This window comes from Hipposideros armiger, unplaced genomic scaffold (assembly GCF_001890085.2).
Source record: "Hipposideros armiger isolate ML-2016 unplaced genomic scaffold, ASM189008v1 scaffold_24, whole genome shotgun sequence".
In the NCBI taxonomy this organism is placed as follows: domain Eukaryota; kingdom Metazoa; phylum Chordata; class Mammalia; order Chiroptera; family Hipposideridae; genus Hipposideros; species Hipposideros armiger.
In genome coordinates, this window is record NW_017731374.1 from 6,263,737 (window position 1) to 6,287,847 (window position 24,111).

At 53.5% G+C, this 24,111-nt stretch overlaps 1 protein-coding gene across 11 annotated transcripts in view; it reads left to right on the forward strand.

Moving 5' to 3' along the window:
* RGS3 (regulator of G protein signaling 3) overlaps positions 1-15,440 on the forward strand; it is a 114,669-nt gene extending 99,229 nt beyond the window's left edge. For 9 of the 11 annotated variants that reach the window (XM_019635829.1, XM_019635832.1, XM_019635835.1 and 6 more), the window contains 6 exons: positions 1,202-2,158; positions 9,704-9,768; positions 12,395-12,496; positions 12,862-12,923; positions 13,551-13,717; positions 14,480-15,438. In XM_019635829.1, coding sequence (XP_019491374.1) covers positions 1,202-2,158; positions 9,704-9,768; positions 12,395-12,496; positions 12,862-12,923; positions 13,551-13,717; positions 14,480-14,665 — 1,539 coding nt within the window. In that variant the 3' untranslated portion in view covers positions 14,666-15,438. Of the gene's footprint in view, positions 1-1,201; positions 2,159-9,703; positions 9,769-11,877; positions 12,169-12,394; positions 12,497-12,861; positions 12,924-13,550; positions 13,718-14,479 lie in introns of those variants that run through there. The other 2 variants (XM_019635830.1, XM_019635841.1) reach the window with 2 other exon arrangements.
* The last annotated feature ends 8,671 nt before the right edge of the window (positions 15,441-24,111 follow it).

Below are 24,111 nucleotides of genomic sequence, written 5' to 3' on the forward strand. Positions count from 1 at the left end.
CTCGACAGCAAGAGCTCATAACCTGTGTGTCCTGGGGGTGTGTACCACTGAAATTCTTGGCTTGTGTTTGTGTGTGTGTATGTGTATATGTGTTTACATACTCACACACATTCTCATGTATCTGTAAGTTCCTGGGTATTTGTGGCATCTTTTTTTTCATTAGTTGTAGTTGATTATGGCCTCTTCATGGACAAAACCTGGGCTCTAAATAGTTCTAGCAACAGCATCCTAAGTCCTGGACTCTAATGAGGGGCTCAGCCCAGGCCTGAGATTTGCTTCCGCCATGTGGCTGTGGCACTGTGGGCATTCCTGACTTTCTCTGAGCCCATCTTCATGTGAGGTAGCTGTTTTTCAGACTTCACCAAAGATACTATTTTTCCTTTTGCAAATGAAATGTGTAGGAACCCAGCAAAAACTCTGAGGGCTCTGAGGGTTGTGTGCAAGGCAGAAAAATGCTTTCTTTTTCGTGTGTGGAACTCCTGAGGTTCCCCCAAACATAGTTACTGGGTGGGTCACCCCTCAGGGAGGTTCCGTGTGTCGGTGACATTTGTTTAGTCCAGGTGTGGGCAGTATTGAAGTTCTGGTTTCATTTCAGTTTACTAGTTTCAGAAAGATACTTAAACATCGAGAGCAAGTTCTTGTTTGAATGACTCACTAGAATTTAAAAACAAATAACAGTTTGGTTCAGGTAGAAGATAGCCTTCAGCTGGGTCCAAAATTCTCCCACTTAGTGACTGCTCTGGCTCGGGGCTTTGTCTGGTTCTGGTCCATGAGGACAGAGACTTGCTGGTCTCCTTTACTCACAGAGGTGACCTACAGAGGGTCCATGACACTTGCCTTAGAGGGCCCCTGGGAAGATTATATACGAGGAGCTTCATCTGGCATGGCGCTGGCACATCATGGAAGCCAGATAATGGCGGCTACCTCTCCCTCCTCTCCTGTAAATGTCTAACCATGTTTTTGATGGGACAGAAGTTTCAAGCAAGGAGATAAGGCTGGCATCTCTTACCCGGCAAAGCCAAAGAGACTTTCAGGTTTCCATCCGGTGCTTCGGTTTTCAGACTGTGGGGTGCAGGGTGCAGGATGTGGGGTTCAGGCCACTGCCTGATTTTGTTTCAGCCTCTGGGATGTTGGCTGGTGCACAGTACCAGCATCTCATAGCCTCCTCTTCTGAACCTTTTTGGTTTTCTCTGTCTTTCAGATGTTTGAGACGGAGGCGGATGAGAAGGAGATGCCCTTGGAGGAAGGGAAGGGGCCAGGTGCGGAGGACCCCACACACAGCAAGGACCCCTCTCTGGGCCAGGAGCCTCCTCCAGGACGAGACCTTCCGCCCAACGAGGACTACTCTTCTGGCCAGCAGCCTTCTCCTGGCCAAGAACTTCTGGCCAGCAAAGACTCACCTTCCTGCAAGGAACCCCTTCCGGCCCAGGAACCCTCCCCAGGCAAGGATTCCCCACCATGCCAGGAGCTGCCTGTGTCCTCCGCCCTCCCTGCCTGCCAGGCCCTTCCTGCTGGGCCAGAAGCCCCTCCCAGCCAAGACCTCCCTGCCATCCAGGAACCCCCTGCCCAGGACCTTCCGCCCTGTCAAGACCTGCCCCCCAACGAGGCCCCCCGGCCAGCCGAGGCCCTTGCTGAGGAGACCACGAGCTCTGGGGACCCACCAGCAGCCACTGGGGACCTGCCTGTGGCCTCCAGGACCACCTTTGTGATCCCTGAGGTCCGGCTAGATAGCACCTTCAGCCAGACAGCAGGGGCGGAGGGGGGCAGTTCCTGCGATGAGGAGGACGCAGAAGAGGCTGAGGACGGCGATGCGGGGGATGCGGGAGAGGAGGATGAGGATGAGGACACAAGTGATGACAACTATGGAGAGCGCAGCGAGGTCAAGCGCAGCAGCATGATTGAGACAGGCCAGGGTGCTGAGGGCGGCCTCTCGCTGCGTGTACAGAACTCGCTGCGGCGCCGGACGCACAGTGAGGGCAGCCTGCTGCAGGAGGTCCGCGGGCCCTGCTTCGCCTCCGATACCACCTTGCACTGCTCAGACGGAGAGGGCACTGCGTCCTCCTGGGCCATGCCTTCGCCCCGCACCCTCAAGAAGGAACTGGGCCGCAACGGCGGCTCCATGCACCACCTTTCCCTCTTTTTCACAGGACACAGGAAGGTGAGAAGGCCAGGGGTGGAGGGGGCGTGGCTACATGAGATGGCGGGATGGGGCGGGTCCCAGAGCTGTAGGGAACAGTCATTTTGTCCCACCTCTGCTCTTCTCTAAGCCTTCTAATGAGCTTTTCCACTGAGCCTTCTACTCATTTAACAGAGGACAAAACTGAGGCTCAGAGAGACCAAGAGGACAGAACCTGGAGTTAAACAAGGCTGACTTTATGACTCCAGATGCTGTGTTCTTATAGCTAAGTAGCTAAGTTGTACTGGGGAGTCCCACAGGAATCAGAGGAGGTGTGGTCAAGCCTAGGACATTGTGTATTTGGATCTAAAAGATCTGAGATAGTAGCTAGAGAAATAGTTACAATTTAGACTTGGTCCAGGCCTAGCTAGACTAGAAATTCATCAGCCAGCAACAGTGACAACACATATTTACTCTGTTGTGGCATTGTTCTAAGCAATTTACATGAACTCACTAATTCTCACAGCTCTATGAAGTAGATAGTATTGTTGTTCCCTACAGATGAGGAAACTGAGGTACTGAGAGGTTATGACGCTTGCACCAGGTTGCATGGTTTATAAATGCTGGAACCAGAATTAGAATATGGCTCCAGGGCTGGCGCTCTTAACCACTGTGCTATTTGCCTCCTGCAAATATTTATAGAGGAGTAAGCGTTTATTGACTTCTTGCTGTGTGCTAGGCTCTGTGCTGTGTGCCACAGCAGGGGCCCCAGACGTGTGTGAGGCTGATCTCAGCCTGGGAGGAATGAGTTATCTGTGTGGGCCAGGAAGGTAGGTGGCCTACCAGTGAAGTGATTGCACCATGTCCTTTGAAGCCCACCAGGCAGCTTGAGTCTGGGTTCTGACCTTTACTTACTGTGTGGCCCTGGGTGAATCTCTCAACTCCTCTGAGCCTTAGTGTCCTTCTCTGAAAAGCAGAGCTTGATGGCACTCATGTCCCAGGGTGGCTGAGGATGAACTGGAACAGTCTGGTGCCTGATAACATTAGTGCAGGCGCTGGGGCAAATGGGGTTGGGGAGCTAACCGCCAGCGCAGTGCAAGGCGTTGTTATGACAACTGTCGTGAGGCTGGGCGGGTGGGGGTGGGCAGCTGACCCTCAGAGACCTGGGAGTTCCGGGAGGAGAGACCCCAGGGCCTAGGGCCATCGGGGAAGGCTTCAGGAGAATGGCACCCCTCAGCTTGACCTCGAAGGCTGAGCAGGTTTGGAATAAACAGAGAGGATGAGGCAGGCATTCTGTGGAAGAGGACACAACCTGGACAAAACTGTCCATAGAAGCCAGTTTGACTAGAGCAGGGGATTCCTCAAGTGCAGGGATGGCAGACGCGTGGCAGTCCTGCTGCCATTCCTGCCGGCACACCCACGGCAGACATGACTAATGGATTCCAGCACGCTTCCCGGCTGGTTGGCACATGGCCTCAGAAACCTTAGCTTCACTTGGCACTTGGGAGAACACCTGTGGAAAGGTAGTGGGACCGGAAGGGCAGGCAGAGGCCCTGAAGAAAACTTTGGGCCCAGGAATTGGAACTAAATCCCAAAAGAACTGGGACTGGATCTCATCTGAAACATGTGTGGTTCTCAAACTTTGGTGTGCTCCGAAATCACAAGGAGGTGGTTAATAATATATAGGTTTCTAAGTCCCCAACCCCAGACTTCTGGAATCAGAATTTCCAGGGAGTGCCCCCCATTTTAAACAAGCCCCCCCCCCCAGGGATTGTGATGTCCCTCATAGTTTCAGTATCACCGTCTTAGGCCATTTCTTGATGCAGCTGCTACAGGAGAGAGTCCAGACCTCTGTCCTGCCGAGGTGAGGCCTCAGGCTGACTCTATTCTCTGGAGGGTGGCTGAGACTCAGGGGCCCACCACCTGCCTTAGGCCTCCCAGTCCTGACCCTCCACCAGACCTTTCCAAGCTTTCTCCCCTCCCTCCTTGCTCCAATTTAAATATTTTTATACAGATAAATTCACACACATTCTAGCTCCCCAAATCAGTTGGTCTCAGCTCCTATTTTGGGGCAGATACTTCCTCCAGGGAGTCCGGCAGGCCTGGACCAGCCCTCTCCTGCGTCAGCTTCCTCCTTGGGGTGCCTGGGGTTCCCACTCTCTTTCGGCTGTCTCTTCCTTTCTTGGGCTTGAGTGACTGAGCTGGCCGGGCCTCAGAGGCTGCCCCGAGCCCTGTGGTGGCCACCCTTCTGTCTGGCTTATACTTACCAGCCCTCGAGTCCATCACCATCATTTGTATCCTGCTCCCTCTGGGCAGCTGGCTTCAGTAAGAAACTATCCTTGTCAAGGGGAAGCGAGGTCTAGGCTGGACAAGCACCCTGGTCTCGGTCCATCCCTCACTGCGCCTTGGGCAAGTCCCTGCCCCTCTCTGAGCCTCAGTTTCCTCACCAGTGAAATGGGTATGATAATAACACCTGTGTAGGTTTGCTGGGCAGATTAAATAGCCCATCTAGGGTAAAGTGTTTAGGGCAGTACCTGGCACTCAGCACCTGCTGGGTGCTCCATAAATGGGAGTCATGTTGATGATGAGGAGGAGGAGAGCTGCAGCAAGAGGAGTAACAGTTACCCCAACATTTACCAAGTACCTACAGCTCCCTTTTCTAGCCTTCACAACACTGCTGCAAGGTGGGTCCAGCCGTACTTGTCTTATAGTGGGGAGCCTGAGGCTGAGGGAGGACTGTTTTGTCCCAGGCCACACAGCAAGTGCAGCTGGACAGTGGCCTCACCCTTGTCCAGTCCTCTCTGGCTCTACCCCAGATCCTGCGCACCTCATGCTGGGAGGCAGTGGTTCCACCATGACTTCCATCTTCCTGGTGTAGGCCTGGCTTTGCTGGGAGGATCAGCTGATGCTGACAGGCCCTGCCAAGCAGTGGCAAGCAAGGGGCGAGGAGGAGAGGGCTGCATTCTGCAGGCTGTGGAGCCAGACAGACCCCGTCTCAGCTCTGCCTCCTCCTTCCTGGTCCTGAGACCTTGGTCAAGTTACAGCTTTCTCTGAGCTTCAGTTTTTCTCTTGTAAAACGGGAAGGTTTGAGTCAGCATGAAGTTTGAGTCCAGGGATTTAAGGTTGCAGTACGTAGCAAGCTCTGTGCACATGGCACTGATCCTGTGAGGACGTGAGACCCAGAGCTGGTGTAGCCTTGGGGTGGTCATTGTCCTGCTCTGTGGTCAAGCTGAGGCTGTCTGGAACGCAGGTTGCCTATTGCAGGGTGAAAGTCCCTATGTTGCCCCTCCCCCTACCTGTCATCCTGTCCTCTTGTGCACTGAGCGATTTCTACTGTGAGTATAAGTATCTGAACCAGACAGACCTGAGGGATGGTCTGCTGGGCCGTGGTCATCTTACAGATGGGCTGCCTGAGGCCTAGAGAGAAGACCCTCCAAAGTTAACTTATACCGCATGCCCTGGCTTTGGCTCCCTGTGCTAAGCTGAGTTGTCTCACAGTGCCCTCTGCTGCCAGACCCCTGCCTTGCCAGCTGCTCCCTGGAGGCCATGCACGGCAGATCCAGAGGCCTGCGTCTGCCCTTTTCCTGGGAGCCAGGGAAACCCGAGAGTATCTGTGTCTGGGCCCAGGATGCTACCGTTGAATTCCACCCCAGCCTGGCCTGGCTCAGCCCAGGGTCACCAGTCATCCTTCACCAGCGAGGAGACAGAGGCTGGGGACCCTCGCTGGCCATGCGTCCTTCTCCCCTCCTGCAGGGGACTGGCTTGGGCAGAGGCTATCAGCCAGGGTGCCAACCCCGCCACACTCAGCTTCCCTCCTAGGCCGGAGGTCAGACAAGATGGCCCCTAAGATGCCTTCCAGCTCCAAGGTGTGATAATACCTTCCAGCCTCCTATTTAAGAAAAGCCTAACGAAAAATTATTTCCTATGTCTGAACAAATAAGTGTAGAGTTTAGATCCACTGTTTCCACAAGGTTCTTTGGAGCCTGCCAGGCTGGGATGTCAGAGAAGTCGGGTCAGGACCAATAGGGGACCAGGTGAGGCCAGGCTCAAGGAGAGTCCTCAGTCATGGGTGGGCCCTGGAACCGGACTGGACACGCTCTACTACTTGCCAGTTTCACGAGCCCAGGCAAGGAACTGAACTGCTCTGGGCCTCAGTCTCCTAAGCTGTAAATTTGGGGGAAATAACAGCAAAGAGCTCTTAGAATGGTTGCGAAGATTCAATTGGGTAGTTTGTTAATAACACTTCAGCTCAGGGCCTTGCACATAGTTAGTGCTCAGGAAATAACAGCAAAACCCACGATGCCTGATGTTGAGCACATCCACGGACAGGCGGTAGGTGTATGCTGAGCGCTTCCTGTGTGTTACTGAATCCTCCTAACAGCCCTGGGAGGTGGGGCTAATGATCCGCCTCATTTTACAAAGAAACCAAGGCACAGAGAAGGAATGTAACTCGGCTCAAGTCTGTTAACTAACAAATGACTGAGCTGGGATTCAAATCCAGGCAGTTTAGAATCTACACTCTTCACCACTACTGTGATCATAGTTCTAATTGCAATTGAAATTATAATTATTCTTCCAAGAGGCGGTGAGTTCCCGGTCCCTGGAGGTGGGAGGGTAGGGCAGGGCAGGCCCCAGAGATTCCTGCCTGGAGTGGAGGGGGCGCTGCGTGGCCTGGACTTGCCTCCATGTGCTGCTCAGCCGGGAGGGCCACATAGTCTACGACGGCGGGGAGAACATGGGAAAGAGAGCCCCTCTGTGTGCTGGGCCCTGGGCAGGTCTCGCTGCAGCTCCTGGAGAGAGGAGCCTTGGGAGCCACTCTGGGGCTGGAAATCAGAACCCCGACTTTCCATCTCAGTTTTCTTCTCTTTCCGGCCCACAGCCCACCACCTTCCTTGGTGCCTGGGTTCCCCTCCCAGACCCAGAGCTGCCCAGCCCCTCTACCAGGCCGACTGGCGTGGGCCGGTCCCTGCCGAGGATGACCCACTCCCAGCAGTGGAAGGAAGAGCCCATTTCCCAGCAGTGCAGAGGCTGGGGATGGCGGTGGGAGTGGTCCTCAGGCCCATTGTGTGGGGCCGATAAAGTGCGGAAGCTGAGGTTAGAATGGGAGGAAGCCCAGTGCGGGGCCCTTTCCCACGGGTGGGGGCTTCGGGCACTGCCTAGCCAGGCCAGTGTGACTGGAGCCTGTATGTGGAATGGGATGACGGCGGTAACACTCACTGGGCAATGGACACTGGCAGCCCCTGGTTACAGAGGGCACCCTGTGTGCCAGGGTTGGGCCATGGGGGCCCAGAGTTTTTCCTGGTGAATCTTCCAACAGCTGGGGGTGTGGTCATCATCAAGTGAGCCTATTGCATGTGCTGTTCCTTCCATGGGGAATGCCTTTGTGATTCTTCGACATCCCTGTTAGCTACCAGAACTAAAGAAGCTGAGGCTGAGAGGCTGGGGAACTTCTCCAGAGTCAGTGGAAGCAGGATCTATACCCAGGCCTGGCTGCAAACCAAGCTCGGGAATCACACACCACACATGGGCGTGTGCCTGTGCGTGCACGTACACACATGTGTTTACAACCTTGGTGGGGCCGCATTCTCAGGAAGGAGGCGGCATTTCCCCGAATCTTTCACTGAAAACATTCAAAATGTGCCCTGTCCTTGCATTTGAGTTGCAGCATCCTCTGGCGGAGAAACACAGCTTGAATTCAGACAGACCTACATTCTAGCTGTCAGTGAAATGCTGGACATCCTCGGGCAAATGCCTTACCTTCTCTGCACCTGTGTTTACTTTATGGGCTTACTCTGAATATACTGAGATGATATCTGGATAATGCCCATTCCAAGATCTGGAACTTTACAAGCTCTGTAAACGATGCTATACTTCATGCGTCCATCGTTGGTCCATCCGTGCATCCCTTCATCTGTTCATCCATCCCTGGGTGGGTGCTCCACTGAGGCTAGTAGCTCCTCCTGCTGGCTATCCCTGGATTACTTTTCTTTCCAGAATTAAGAACACAGTATTTTAAGGCTTAGCCCATCTTCTTTATTTTACAAATGAGGAAACTGGGGCCCGGGGGCTCATGAGGACTCAGAGCTGAGATCCATACCTGGTGTCCTGTCTTGTCTTGGGACGTAGTGTCCAAGCTCATTCATCCCTGAGCTCTAGCTCCTCTGCTGTCTCAGACATTTTCTGGGCTCCTGCTCTAGGGTGGCAAGGTTGGGACCCTGGGTTTCCCCCTGGAGGAGGACGGAGGCAGGACAAGGGAGAGACAGGGCAGCCCCAGTAGAGATGGTGGGAGTCTAGAGTGGTCTGGAGGAGAGGAGGGGTGGCTGACTGGGGGAGGAAGGGGGTGGGGGTGGCAACTAGGAAGAAGAGGAGGTGGCATTCCAGAAAGGGGGCACAGCACAGGCTCAGGCCAAGGAGATGGGGGTGGTGGGGGGGATCTGTGTGCTGCAATGCAGTGCTGAGGGATAAAGTTGCAGGCTTTGAATCAAGCAGTGAGGGTCTCAAGATGCCTCTTTCCCAGTCTGCTTTCCCTCTCTCTTGATTCATTCATTCATTCGACACATATTTATTGAGCTCCCATGAGACCAAGTGAGGGCGACCCAGACAGAGGTGAAAATAGACAGAGGTCTTGCTCTTGGGCACTCACAGTCCAGTGGAGGAGACAGATTTGCAACAAGCCATTTCAGGTGTAGTAGGGACCTCAAAAGGGGTAAAAGGGGACACAGCCTTGGTCTAGGCGTCAGGGAGGGCCTCCCAGGTGAGGAGGCATTTAAGCAGTTTTCCTGGGATCTAGTTCTTTCCTGAGGCTGGGTCTCAGGAGGAGAGGGAAGTAGGAGAACCACAAAGGCATCCGCCCCGCCATGGAAGGACTAGCATATGCGAAGGCCTGGGGTAAGGGGACAAGGCAGGTGAAGACGTTCTGTTTGGCTGGAGGGCAGGGCTGAGGCGGTTGCTAGAGCGGGAGTCCGGCTGGGGAGATAACTGAAGGAGCTATAACTGGTGCTAAAGTAGAACCTGCTGCGCAGATCCTAATATGGTAGATCCTGTATGGCATGCTATGCAGTTTAGACCTTATCCCAAGAGCACTAGGGAGCCATGGGAAGTTTTCAGGCAAAAGAGGTGTTCTTAGGCCTGTGCAATAATTCACTTTACACGCTGCTGACCAATCCCAGGGCTCTCTCAAACCTCAGAATCCTGAGTTAGCTAGTCATAATCTCAATGTTGAAATTAAGAAATAGAGGTTCAGAGAGGGACAGCGATTGGCCAGGTCACACAGCAGAACCCCAGCTGAAGCCTTGGTCCCTGTCCCACCCTACTGCCTGCAGGGTTGGTCTCTGGCTTCTCCTCGGCAAGCCAGGTCCCAGGTGCACTAGAAGGAGACCCCTGGGCCGCAGGCTCTGCCAAGCCAGCTGCGCTCCATGGACAGGCTGATTCAAGTAGTGGGGTCTCCTTCCCTCACCTGTTCTGCGAGAGGGGGGAGCTTTGGGGACGGGAAGCTGGTTTGCAGGAGCTGCTGGGTCCCTGAGCCTCTTTGCTCAGGCAAACACCCCTGGATACCCATACTGCAACGTGTCTGTCTTTTCTCCGCAGATGAGCGGGGTCGACACGGCTGGGGACGATGATGAAGGCTCCCGGAAGAGAAAGAGCAAAAACCTGTATGTTGGAAAGATCCATGGCCCTCACCCTTGCGATCAGTGAGGCTCCCTGCACCCCTCTTCCTTCTCTGCCCTGGGGCTTGTCTCTCTTCCGGGGGTACAGGTGGGGAGAAAAGGCTGCACTCAGTCCTGCCCCCGACAGACACCAGTGAACAGCAGGATCTTGAGACTTAGCAGTGGCCTCAGGGTGGGGTCACCAGTGTCCTGAGCATCCCCACTGCCCTCAGCACCCACGCAGATGAGGCAAGGTGCTGACTCAGTACCTGGAAGCCACAGGGATCCAAGCAGAGGCAACCAGCCAGGTTGCCCTGTCCCGGGCCAAGCCTCTGAGCCAAATAGTGGCTGGGTGACCTCAACAAGTTCTTTGCTCCCTCAACAGACCTTTCATAGGGCTCCCCTTTCTCCTCTTGAGCTCTTGAATGCTAACAGTCTTCGGCATTGCCAGGAGGGGGCGCTGCTGGCCCACAGTGTAATCTCATCTCCCCAAGCCTTTCTGGCCACACTCAGGGCCGTTACACTTTTGTTTTGGAGGTTTGTTAGAGGTGCCAGTTAACAGGATGTGTGGGGAGTCTCCTTGGGCCTCCCTGTACTGCTAGCTAAGCTCGAGGCCCTGGAGACTGCAGAGAGGAACAAGGAGGAAGCAACAAGGCACATAGAGCTCTCCCCCCTGCAGGGCCTGTCTGCCCACCGTTATGCAAGAATTGGGCCTGGGGGAGAATAGGGGTCCTTCTCAGATGCCTCCTGCAACTTTCTTCCCTGGCCTCCACCTGAGCCGGGGTCCACTGCCCTAGCAACTCTTCCTCTCCCAGCTCCCCTGCCCTCTCCAATTTCTGCGGCAATTGCAGGCTTCTCTCTGCAGCCAGGAGCAATCATACTTCCTAGGAAAGGTGAAACGCACAAATGAAAATAGTCCTTTATATCAGCCGTCTGGTCCAGACCGGAGCTGCTGTGGGTGGCGCCCTCAGGGGTGGAGCAGTGGAGGGCTCCATCACTCCCAGCCACCCCAGGGCTCTCTGAGGGCCCCGATCCTCACCCAGAGGGCGGCCAGGCCCTGGACTCCTTGGCCCTATCTCATTGGCTTGGCACCTCCTAGAGCAGGGTCCCCATCCCTGGACAGCTGCCCCAGACTGTAGGGACGTGTGTAGGCCTCAGCTCCTAAGCTTGAGCGCTTTTGCCCCAGGGATTGTGCTAAAGCTTTATGTGCATTTTCTCCTTGCCTTGAACCAACCTCAGCAGATGGTGGGTAATTTTATAACCCCTGTTTAACAGATGAGAAACCTGATGTTCAGCGAGGTTTGGTAACTTAACAAAGGGCACACAGTTGGTAGCTACTGGAGCTGGGATTTGAATCCCAGGCTGTCTGGCTCCAGCGTCTCACTCTTAACCTTTACCAGGTTCCACTTCCCTCAGTCACACAGGGTGTCCCATAGGCCATAGTGCCATTTGAAGCTTGAATAATTTCAGGAGTGTAAGTGCTACAAACTTAGAAAACACATTTGAACGTTGAGTTATTTAAAGTTCTTTTACCCTTACTTAGCTTTGTGATTTTGATCCCATGTTTTAAACTTTTGGTTTCAGTCAGCATTTTTCATCTTGAAACAGAAGAATGGGGACCAAAACCACTTTTTATTATTATTCAAAAATCACAAAACTAAATGTGCCTGAAAAATCCAATAATCAAACTCTCAAGAGACGGTTTTGAAAGTTTTGAGGACCTGTACTTCTGAAGTAATTCAAGCTTCAAGTTGTCCTAAAACTTTTGGGGCGTGCTGCACGTTCATGGATGGAAGTATCCAAAGTCAGCTGACTAGTTATTCTCTGGGGTACCCAGGGTAGGGGGTGTAGGCATAAGGGAGGATGTGAGCAGGAGCAGGAGATGTTTAACCCTTTTTCTGCCAGCAGCTTTGCCCAGTGCTGAAATGTGCTGTGTGTGTGTGTGTGTGGGGGGGGGGAATGGCAACGCTAAAAATAGTTCTTGGCTAAAAATAGCCAGTCCTGCCACCCGGGTGCACAGAGCCTTCCCTCCTTCCCTTTTTCCTCTCCCAGCAATTTGCTGACTTGTTTTCTCCTCCTTCTGCCCCCGCCCCCCCCCCCGCTGCCATGGTAACGGGGGAGGCCAGTTACAAATAACTGGATCTGGCTTCCTGCCTGGGCCAGCCCCAAAGGCCGCCCCTTGCAGACACAGCCCCTTTCACGGGCTGCTTCTCAGGGTTGGCCAGGAGGGATCCTTTTTTTCCTGCTCCCTGTCCTGGTCCCTCCCATTTCCTGGCTCCTCCTGTCTGAGTCCCAGCCCAGCCTATGCCTGGGTGTCCAGTAGTCCGGCCGGGAGCCCGGTGAGCGCTAGGCTGCAGCCTGCACCATTGCTGCCTGTCTGCCTGCCGCCCGGGACTCCGGAGTGAGGTGCAGGAACCAGGGGGTGCTCCCTGCAGACTTTCCCTGGCCCCAAGGTTGGGGGGGCTCTACAGAGATGCTCCGAGGCATGTACCTCACACGCAACGGGAATCTACAAAGGCGGCACACGATGAAGGAGTAGGTGCCCTCACCCCAGCCCACGCCTCCCCACCTGGAATGTGCCGGGGCCGAGTGGGCCAGGCTGACCGACCCCCTTCTCTGCTTCTGCCCCCAGAGCCAAGGACATGAAGAACAAGCTGGGCATCTTCAGGCGGCGGAACGAGTCCCCCGGGGCTCAGCCAGCAGGCAAGGCAGACAAAGTGGCGAAGTCATTCAAGTAGGTCCTCCTTGGCATTCCTGGGACACCCCCCCAGGCGCTCACTGGGCCCCGGGGTGGCAGGGCTGGTGGCGGGGCTCAGGAGGAAGGGGTGTTGCTGGCTTGATCCAGCTCTGGGTTGGATGGAGGCTCTCGTAGGGGGAGCCTGGTACCTGCGAGGAGCAGCCCTCAGGGGGAACAGCTGCGCTGGGAAGGACTGCCAGGCAGGGGCGGAGGTGGGGACAAGAAGTGATTCCGGCCCCAAGAAAGGGGTGGGCGCCTTCCTGGGCTCCCTACTTGGGCTCAGCCGCTGCCCAGACCTCGCCGTCCCCAGAGCCTCACGGGGCCCTCGCTGTGCCCTGACTGCCCCTCCCCTCGCCCCTCAGGCCCACCTCGGAGGAAGCCCTCAAGTGGGGAGAATCCTTGGAGAAGCTGCTGCTGCACAAATGTAAGTTGGGGGGCCGGCAGCCTGTTCCCCCTCCCTGCCCTCTCTCTCCCTCTCTCCTGTCTTCTTCTCCCAGACCAGAGTGCATCTAGCCCTGGAGAGGCTGCCATTCCCTCTTTGTTGGGCACAGCCAAGTGTCCCTGCTATTGGGAGAGGCTGAGCCTTGGCCGAGGCCCTTGGTCTGGCCTTGGAGCTGGCTTCTGCCAGCCCCTCCCTGTCCATGGGAGCTGGCACTGCCTGCTAGAGGCCGTTGGGACCTGTGTGCTAATACCCAAATTCCCAGAATAATAACAAACATTTCCATGTACTGAGGGCTTACACTGAGCTGAATGTGCCCACCATCTCATGGGCAGGATGCCCTCTGATCTTCACAGGGCTCTAGGGAACAGGGTGATGGTCCCCATTTTACAGATGAGGAAACTGAGGCACAATTGGGGAAAGACCTGCCCAAGGTCCACAGTGAGGCAATGGCAGGGGTGAGACTACATCCCAGGGCTCCTGGCTCCCAGGAACAGGTCATCTTACTAAGCTCCCAGCATCTGTACCCGAAAGGCCCCAGAGTAAGTGGGGTTCTGAGGGCAGGAGGAGCTGGTTCTGCCTCTCACCCAGGGTCTGGGCTTCTCCTCACAGATGGGTTAGCGGTGTTCCAGGCCTTCCTTCGCACTGAATTTAGTGAGGAGAACTTGGAATTCTGGCTGGCATGCGAGGACTTCAAGAAGGTCAAGTCACAGTCCAAGATGGCAGCCAAGGCCAAGAAGATCTTTGCTGAGTACATCGCAATCCAGGCGTGCAAGGAGGTAGGGCCTCAGGCTGGGCCCTCAGGCCCTCGTCCCCATGCCCAGTAGCTTCTCAGTGATTGGGGATGCCTGGAGGCCTCAAGGAGGAGCTCAGGAAGGGGAGATGCCAGAGTGAGTCTTAGGGACCGTGTGCCCAGGGCGGAAAGGAAGCAGGCTGGGGCCTCAGGAAGAACTGAATTCCGTTGATAACAAAAATGGCCTGTTGAGGTGCTAAGCCTTTTATGAATGGGCTCCGTACTTAACCCTCATGACAACCCGTAAAATAGGTTTTAATATTATCTTCACTTTAAAAATGAGGGACCGTCTTGGAGAGCCTAATCATAGCACTTAACATCTATGGAGTGCTTACTATTTGCAGTCACTGTGTGCAAAGTCACCGGGATGATGTACTGATTTAATTCCTACCTGTTTATTATGGATGATTTTGCTTCATTTGAACAACTCTTTGAAGAATCTACTATTATTCCTGATCTATATATAAAACAAATTAGGCTCAGAGCACTTAAGTGATTTGCTTAAAGTCACACACCAAGGTGTGGCACTGCTGGGATTTGAACCTGGGCAGCTTGACCCTAGAGGTAGTTTTTTCAGGCCCTGTAGTAAGTGACTGAGCCAGGACTTGAATCTGCTGACCACTCTGAACCTTAAGATGTGGAGCAGAAGGGCCTGGAGGTGAGAGGCTGGATAGGTCCCGCCCCCAGCCCGGCCCCCAGGGTCAGCCCCCTGCAGACAGCCCTGACCATGCCGCCTCTGCCCCTGCAGGTAAACCTGGACTCCTACACACGGGAACACACCAAGGACAACCTGCAGAGCGTCACGCGGGGCTGCTTTGATCTGGCACAAAAACGCATCTTTGGGCTCATGGAAAAGGACTCGTACCCACGCTTCCTCCGCTCTGACCTCTACCTGGACCTCATTAACCAGAAGAAAATGAGTCCCCCACTTTAGAGGCCTTGGGGTAGAGCTCAGCATTCACACCAGGCGGGCTGGGCCCCCTTCTACGTCTCCCTCTCCCTTGCGACGGAGGGGGCAACCAAGCCCCCGGAGGCCGTATCTCCGGGCAGACAGATGGATATTTGGATGAGAGGCCTGAACCAAGAGTGGTCCAGGCCACTGGAGGAGCAAAGGACTGGCCTCATTGGGTCTCCACTGCCCCGGTACGAGGAGACTGACGGGCCCCGGCAGGTCAGGGGCCCTGGCTGAGCCGATCAGAGCTGCTGCTCCCTGCTGGGGAGACTGCGCATTGACCAAGTTCCTCAAAGAACTGGCTGATGGGGCAGGGGCGAGGCCCAGGCTCCAGGGCTCTCCAGGGGGACCACTGGGGCTCAGGGCTCAGACCCCTGCCTTGAGTTTTATTTATTTAAACAGTAGTGGGATGCCTGGCACGTCATCCTGTAATAGGAAACCTTTGCCTCATCAGTTTTCCTAATTTCCAAGTGCAATATTTTAACCAACGCCTTGTGAAAAACCACCTTGCAGAGTAGGTGGACATCAGTTTCCAGTTTCAGGTGATTTGCTGGTTCCAGGCACCAGTGGGGGGCAGCTGGGCCTTCTGGACTGATGAGGCCTGGAGGGGCGGGGGCTGCAGCCTGACCTCGCCGAGAAATCCAGCACCACTGAGGGAGGGGTCCATCAGGGGCTCCGGGAAAGCATGATGCCCTCAGACCACACAGCAGCCGAGCTCTGGAGCAAATAAAAGGCCTGTGTTATTTCTTGTTCTTGACCGTTTCTGTGTGTTCCTGGCTTTGAGGCTTCCTGAGGGTTGGTAGTTAGGCTGTTGGTCCAGCTCCTCTCTAGCTATCACCTGCCTCCCATCCTGGAGCCATAGACACGATAATACCAGCGAGGGCTGCTCCCTGACAGCCACTGCCTCTGTGCCAGGCGCTCTGCCATGTTTGTTCCATTTGTCATCTCATCTTCTCAGCAAGCCTGGGAGGTGGGGGTTATCCCCATTTTACAGATGAGGAGAATGAAGCACAGGCAGGTTAGGTGACTTGTCCAAGGTCACAGCCGGCAGGTGGCAGAGGCAGGGTTCAGCCGAAGCCTGACTGGCTGCAAAACTCTGCATCTGTCTCCTACCAGCTACAGGAGGGAGGCTGAACTTGGCCACCAACTTTCTCTGTGACCTATACTCCTTTAGTTCCTTTACTTCTCTGCCCTGCCATAGTTCGAGATTCTAGTGGCGCTTTCAGGTGGCGCGGGAAAGGATGGTGGAGGTGGGTGGGCCCAGCATCTGTGGCAGGGCAGTGGCTGCAGATGGGCAGGCTCACAGAGGCCTTTAGGATAGAAAGAAGAGCTGGGGAAGTGATGGGGGATAGTGTTCACAGAGTCTGTCTGTGGCCCTGGGGAAGGTTTCTCGCTTTGTGCCTAACAGGAGATGCAAATTTAGGAAAGGCCTGGTGCAGAGCCGCAGTTCAGGGAAGGCTCTGGACCACTCTCCTGGAGGGGTGGAAGAGAGCCTGGAACCCAGACCGAGCTGATGCCCAAACTGTCCCTGATGCCCATACATATAACCTACCAAGCTGTGGGGGCCAGGGCATGGCCTGGGGTAGGGACTGGCTCAGATGGGCTGACTTAGATCAAGCCGGACTGAGTTTGTGCAGAGTGGATGAAGCCCACCTCCTTGGCTCGTGTTCCCTGCCTGGGGTCCTGGGTTCGGGTCGGCCCACCGGGGACTTGAAGATGCAGAGCACACGGGGCTGTGCAGCACTCTTCTCCCTCCTCCCCCTACAAGGAAAACATCAGAAGTGGTGGTCTCTGGAGGCCGAACGTGGGGCCAGGCAGACAGTAGGTGCTCAGGATACGTTACAGCCCTTTTTCCCCTACATCAGAGTGTGAGCTCCTCCGGGATGTGCTGTGTCTTCTTCCAGGCCGCAGACCTGGCCCGTGAGCCCTGTTTGGCTGTGTAAACAGTGAAGGGGTTCCCCCCCCACCCCCATCGCCCCCTATGGAGCTGCCAGGGCCTCCATGAGGCTGGAAGGGGAGGGAACAGAGGCGTGCTCCGGATGGGATCGAGGGCATCTCTGCTTGGAGGAGACATGGCCCCCATGGACACTCACCTTCCCCTTTCTTTATTCTAGGGACTTAGCCCCCCTCCAGGCCCTCCAGCTTCTCATCCCCAAGTTGCCATGGAAACCAAAGTCCAGGAGAACAAAGTCAGGCAGATGAAATTCCCATTTTGGAAGGCCCCATTGCCTGGTTTCCATTACTCACACCCTGGTCCCTTGGCCTCAGAGGGGCTTTGGCTACTCTGGAGAGCAGACTGGAAAGGCGCCTGGACCGTCCTGCCCTGGGCCCCACCTGGGCTCCCGGGGGCCTTGGGCACAGCCCCCGCCCCCGGGGACCTTAGGCCTCAGTCCCCTCACCTGTACAGCATTGTTTGGGCCGTTTTTCTTGCACAGGTGAGGGGAAGGAACGGGCTTCTTGGCCTCTGTGTGGGAACCCCAGGCCAGTCAGTGTGGGAAGTGAGAGCTGTGAGGTGGGACGACAGAGGTGGAGGGAGGGAACAGCGCAGCGGGCGGGGAGAGGCCCTCAGGTCCAGCTCCTGGCTCTGCCGCTGATGACCAGCCGTGTGAGTCTTTGAATAAATCATGAGACCTCTCTTTGCCTCAGTTTTCTCATCTATAAATTGTACGTACTGGCACCTACCCCAGAGCTGTGATGGCTGGTGGAGGTCAGGCCTGACACAAATTGAGCCCAGCGCCCGGCACAGGGATGTGATCCTCCAACACGAGCTGCTGTTAGCCACATCTTTGTTTCGTCACAGGGAGGTGGCAGAGCTCATTCTCCAGTTGCCCAGGCTCGGGCTCTACCCTTATCAGACTGGACAGGGAGCTTTTAGTCTCAGACCCCAGATCCCTGTCCTTCCAGGAACAGTTTTGCTGGAGGACAAAGCCAGCCTGTTCCAGGGAGTCGGGCAGAACAGTCTGTCCCCGCGCCGCTGCCCAGTCTTAGCCTGGCTGGGCGCAGTTGGGGTCAGCTGGCAAATAGGGTGTGAAGGGTGGAAAGGGGAGAGGGCACAACAGTGCCGCTTGGTTGGATGCCAGTGGGAGGAGATTCAGCATTGGCCTGCCTGTGCCAACCTCAGCTGACTCCCGGCGCTCAGCCTCTTGGCCTGGCTTGGGGCAGATATGGCCCCCCAGACTCTCCATCTGTCCAAGCTGCTGCCTGGTGCTTGGGCCCCTTCTTGGGTTTCTGCTTGCATCTCTCCTGTAACAGGGAGCTCATTATCTCCCCGAGGCAGCTCAGAAAGCCCTGGGAGCCTCTAGGGAATTCTGAAGTTCTTTCCCTGTGAAGTCAGGATCCTGGGGTGGAGATGGAGCAATGGAGGCAGATCGGCCCCATTCTCAGACTTCACTCCCCCCTCCTCCCCTTATCCTCACGGGACCCTTTCCAGCTCCCTACCCTCAACTCTCTGCCTTGCTCCTGGGTCCCTTTGCTTACTGTCCCCTCTCTGGCGCCCTCCCCCCGGCATTCTACCCTAGCAAGCCTCTCTGAGTCCCCTGTCTTCCCCAAGCTTGCCTCCAGCCCCTGCCTCCCCCTCCGTGTTCTCAGGCCCTCAAGCAACAGCCCCGAAGCTGCAGAGGAACTGCTCCTGTGCTGTTGTTTTGCTTACAGTCCGCAACATCTGGGAAACATCTGGCTTGGTCTGTCCTCTCCCTGGCCGGCTGGAGGGAGGGAAGGGGGTACCCTGGGCCTCCTGCTGCTGAGGTGCCCCTTCTTTGGGTTGGAGGAGGTGGTGGGGGGTTGAGGAAGAGCTGTGGGGTTTATCCCAGCCTGCTCAGTGAGGGACTAGCTGGGGTGGGGGAGGGCCATGCCAGGTTGCAGACACAAAACAATAGCTAGGGCCGCACGCCCCGACAGTGTTCCATGCCTAATCTCAGTCCGGCCTCACAACAGGCCTGGAGAAGTTCTGAGTATTGTGTTCATTTCGCAAATAAGGAAGTTAAGGTTCAGAGAAAGTGAACGAGTGTGCTGTGGGTGAGCAGGGACCCTGATCCTTGATTTCCAGGCAGCCTCGCCTTCAGCCAGTCTGAGTGTGAGGGATTTAGTGGCTTAGATCTGGGGCTGTCACCACAGGTTGTCCTTGGCTTGAGGGCAGAGCTTTTCTAAGGCCAAGGAATTGGGGGAGCTGACGTGTGTGGAGGTGTCTGGTCCCGACTTGAACCTCAGCTCTCAGTACAGCTATGTGATAAGTTGCCTTACCTTTCTCAGCCTCAATCATCTCATCTATAAAATAATCCACCCCTTCAGACTCATGTGGACTCAGTGACACGACGACTATGTGCAAACCCTCAGCACAGGACCGGCCACAGAGGGGCTGCCCCACCTGGGGGCAGAGGAGGGAGGCCTGGGCTGTGACAGATCCAAGAGGGGAGGTCAGGCCAAACCCCAAGCGGCTGCGCAGGAGGAAGCAGCCCCCGCGTTTGCCTCATGGCCAGTTTCTGAAAAGAGATGGCTGGTGACTCAGTGACAAGCAGGGCCCCAAGAGGGTGGGGTTGGGCCCTGGGCCCCATGTGCACTCAGCAGGGTCCTACCTGCCGCCTCAGGGGCCACAGGACAGCACCTACACTGTCAGGCAGCTGGCCTGCCCCCATCTGTCCCAAACCCTCCTGTGACCTTGGATGAGGCCCCTCCCCCGTCCTGTTGGTTTCTTCTGGAAAACAAGGAGAATTAAGTTTTTCCTCCTGTCTGAGGACCTTCTAAAGGGGCAGATGGTGCTTTGTGTGGTGTGAGGGACTGGGATTCAGGCCAAGTGAGTCTCTGGTGTGTGTGTGTGTGTGTGTGTGTGTGTGTGTGTGTGTGTGTGTGTATACACATGAGTTGTTAGGAGTCTAAAAACAGAGTTTAACCACTTCCCCAGAGGACCGCGGGGCTGACTTGGACGCAGCGGTCTATTTACCACTTGCCCCGAGTCTCCGTTCATGCCCCTTGGCACACTGCCCGCCATATCCTCTAGCCAGGCTGAGCTGAGGAAGGATCTGCTGGTTATTTACAAACTCCTGCCCCTGAGGTAAAGTCCTCATCCCAAGCTACCTCTGCCACACATGCTGAGACACCAAGCCCAGGCTGGAGAAGCCCCTGGGAGCGGGGGAGGGCTCAGTTAGCACCTTGGGGGAATATAAAAATATGTAGGGGATGGAAAAGGTAAAGCCGATGGTTCCCGGACTGGGATAGGGAAGGAACCCAGTCCTAGGTCCTGTTCTGCTGCCAGTTGTGGCAAGTCCCTGCCCTCACTGGGCCTCACTTTCTCCATCTGAAAAATGGGTGGAGCGGTGTTCAAAGTTTTGTCCAGGAACCATCTGACTCTGACACTTCAGGCTGTCGTTGCTTCTCCCTGTGTTCTCCCAGCAAGACCGGGCTGTATCCCTGCGGTGTGCCTACTGCAAGGCAGTGGAGGATAGTGACTAGGAGCATGGGCTTTGGAGGCTGACAGACCTGGGTTGAGTTCAGGTTCAGAGGCTTATTCACTGTGTGACTTCGGGCAAGTCACTTAACCTCTCTGAGCCACTGTGTCCTCATTTATAAAGAGAGGGTAAAAGTTCCCACGAATAGAGATGTTGTGAAGAATAAAAGCATACAGCCCTTTGACCTGCCTTCAAGTCCTTGAATGCACCTTCCATCCCAGGGCCTTTGCATGTGTATGCCCCTTCACCTAGAACATTCTTCCCTTCCCTCCCCCCTTAGTGATTAATGATAGTGATGATGATAATAATAGCTAACCTTTATTGAGCACTGAATATTTGCCAGGCACTGTGCTGAATATTTGACATTTTCTTACTTTCTGCTCACAACAACCCCACAAGTTAAGAGCTCGTATTATGAACCGCTACAGTGCCGAGTTCTGAGAATAGACTCGAGAGTCAGGTTGCTTGGGGTGACTTCTAGCTCTCATCCCTTGACCTGGGGCAAGTTACTTCACTTTCTGGGCCTCTGTCTACCTGTCCGTACATGGGGCTAGGAATAGTACCTGTATCATAAGGTAGTTATAATGAGAATTAAAAGAGTTAATATCTATAAAGTGCTTAGCACAGTGCCTAGCACATTGTCAATGTGATATAAGTGTCTTCTTAACTGAATTGCTACTTCTCAGACAAGAAAACTGAGGGACAGAGAGATTGGGCATTGTGCAAGGTTTATACAAAGAGGGAGATGGGATTTGAACCCAGACTGGCTGGCTTCAGGGCCCATGGTCTTGAGAGCTAAGCTATATTCCCTTCCCCTGCTCCCCAGAGCTCGGTTGAGATGTAACTTCCTCTGGGAAGCCTTCCCTGATCCCCTTACGAGAGAAGGGTCCCTGCTGTCTGGTCACAAAGTGTTTGTGCTTTTCTTTTATGGCACTTGTCATAGGTTGTAAGTACTTATACCTATGTGTTCATTTCATTATTGTTTGTCTCTTCCTCTCAACTATAGTGTCCGTGAGGGCAGGGGCCACCTCTGTCTCGCTCCTCACTGTTTCCTCAGCATTATCACATTGCCATTATCACATTAAGTAAGTGCTTAATAAATACTTTAGGGGATGGAAGGCATATAGTGCTTAGCACAGTTGGTTGCACAGGATAAGCTCATGAAAAAGGGTAGTCCAGATAAGAAGCCACTGTATAAGTAAAGCCTGAGCTCTGTTGTGAGTGACAGAAAACGTAAAATAGAAGTACATAGGTCTCTCACAGAAAGGAAATTCAAATATAAGCCACCTGGGGTTCATATGGCATCTCCATCAGCAGGAACCCTAATTCCTTGTATTTTGTTGCTTTGCCATCCTCAAAATGTAGCTTCTACCTCATATCCAGCATAGCTGCTTGAGCTCCAACCATCACTTCTGCATTCCAATCTGCAGAAAGAATGAAGGGGCTAAGAAAGAGGGGGAAAGGTGCACGTCAGTTCTTTCTTAGAGAAGGTTCCTGGAAACTGTCACATGACACATCCCCTTACATCCCATTGGTCAGAACTTAGTCACATGGCAACTAATTACGAGAGGCTGGAAATGTAGTCTTAATCCAGATATGACCAGACAAAAATCAGAAATACTATTTCTCTGGGGTAACAAGGGTAGAACAGATGTTGGACAACTGGCTGTCCCTGCCACAGTTACCAATGACAGACATCCATTCTGTTAGGGCCATGGAGAGGAGGTGAGGCAAGGGTCATGCACAGTTAGCTATTGTCACACCGGTGCTTTAAAATGAACTGCAGAGCTCAGCGGCTTAAAACAATCATCGCGTATTTTCCCTTATGCTTCTACAGGGCAGCGGGAGTCAACTGGTCCAGGGGGAGCCAGCTGGACTCAGCGCCCCACCATGGACTGGGCTCAGATCTGCTCTAGGTCACCCTTCCCCCCAAGGCAGAAGGACCACACCCACCTGGGGAAAATTCTCACTGAAATTGTTTTTTTAATTTTGAAATAATTATGTATTCACAGGAAATTTCAAAGATAGTACAGAGATGTCCTAGGTATCCTTCTCCTAGCTTCCCCCAATAGTCCTATCTTAGATAATTACAGTACAATATCAAAACCAGAATCTGACAGTGGTGTCACGTGTGTGGCTAGTTCTATGTCATTTTATCACATGTGTAGATTGTGGAGCCAATACCGTAACCAAAATACAGAATTATGTCACCACAGAGATCTCCCCCAACGCTTTTTTATAGTCACACCCATCCCCCACACCACCACCCCTAACCCCTGGCAACCACTGATCTTCTCTCCATCTATATAATTTTGTCGTTTTAAGACTGTTATATAAAGAGAATCATACAGTATGGGACCTTATGAGATTGCTTCTCTTCACTCGCCATCATGCTCTTGAGATCCGTCCAAGTTGTGTGGATCTGTAGTTCAGTCCTTTTCATTTCTGAGTAGTGTTCTGTGGTATAGATGCACAACAGTTTGTTTTGCCAGTCACTTGCTGAGGGACATTTTGATGGTCTCCAATTTTTGGCTATTACCTATAAAGCTACAATGAACAAATGTGGACATATATTTTCATTTCTCTGAAATATATGTCCAGGAGTGAAATTGCTGGTCGTATGGTAAGTTTAGGTTTAATTTTTAAGAAACTGCCAACGTATCGTCCAGAGTAGCCATATCACGAGAGATCCAGTTTCTCTGCATCCTTGCCAGCATTTAAAGTTGTCCCTATGTTTTATTTTAGCTGTTCTCATAGGTGTGAGGTGAGAGCTCATCCAGGTCTCGATTTGCATTTCCCTAATGGCGAGGGATAGTGCACATCTTTTCATGTACTTATTTGCCATCTCCTCTTTGGTGAAATGTCTCTTCATGTCTTTTGTCCATTTTCTAATTAGAGTGTTTGCTTTTTTACTGTTGAATTTGAAAGTACTTTATATAGTCTACGTATGAATCCTTTGTCAAATATGTGATTTGCAAATTATTTTCCTTAAAAAAGTTTCTAGCTTTTCTTTTCATCCTCCTAAGGTGTCTTTTGGAAACTAAATGGTTTTTAATTTATCGTCTTTTTCCTTTATGAGTCATGCTTTTGGTGTTATGTCTAAGAACTTTTCATCAATCCCTAGATCCTAAAGTTTTTCTTATAAAAGTTTTGATAGTTTTACATTTAAATCTATGGTTCCTTTTTTTTTAAAAAAAGATTTTATTGGGGAATTGGGGTAGGGGAGCAGACAAGTTGCTGTCCTTTTGTTCTCCAGTCTAGTTGTGGAGGACGTTGCTTCACGGGCCCATGTTGGTATTATCATTGCGCTCTTCCCAGGTGAGGCAGTCGCTCGCCGGCCATTGGACGGCCGCTCACGGTGGCTCACACCAGCTCATGGTAGCTCATGAAAGCTCACACCAGCTGCTGGCCAGCCCTAGTACAGCCTACGCCATCGCCGGCGACTTACAGCAGCCCAGCTCCAGGTCGAGCTGTTGTTCACCATCTTAGCTGTAGAGGGCGCAGCATCACTGGCCCTCATGTGGGATTTCAACCGGGGACCTGCTGCTCAGAGCTGGCATCCTAAGCCAACTCCTAACCAACACACCACTCAGGTGGCCCTCTATGGTTCCTTTTGAGTTAATTGTTGTGTGAGATGTGAGATTTAGGTTGAGGTTCATATTTTTGCATACGTAGTCCAGCTGCTCCAGCACCATTTGTTGAAAAGGCTATCTTTCATCCATTGAATTGCTTTTTAAAAAGCCAGTTTTATTGAGCTGTAGGCACCTATCATCTAATTTACATGTTTAAAGTGTCCAACTCAATGGTTTTTAGTGTAGTCACTGAGTTGTACAACCATCACCACCATCAATTTTAGAACATTGTCATCACTCCCTAAAAAAACTCCATACCTGTTAGTAGTCACTCCTGTCTCTGTACCCAAACCTCCCAGCCTTAGGCAACCACTCATCTACTTCCTGTCTCTCCAGATTTGCCTATTGTGGATAT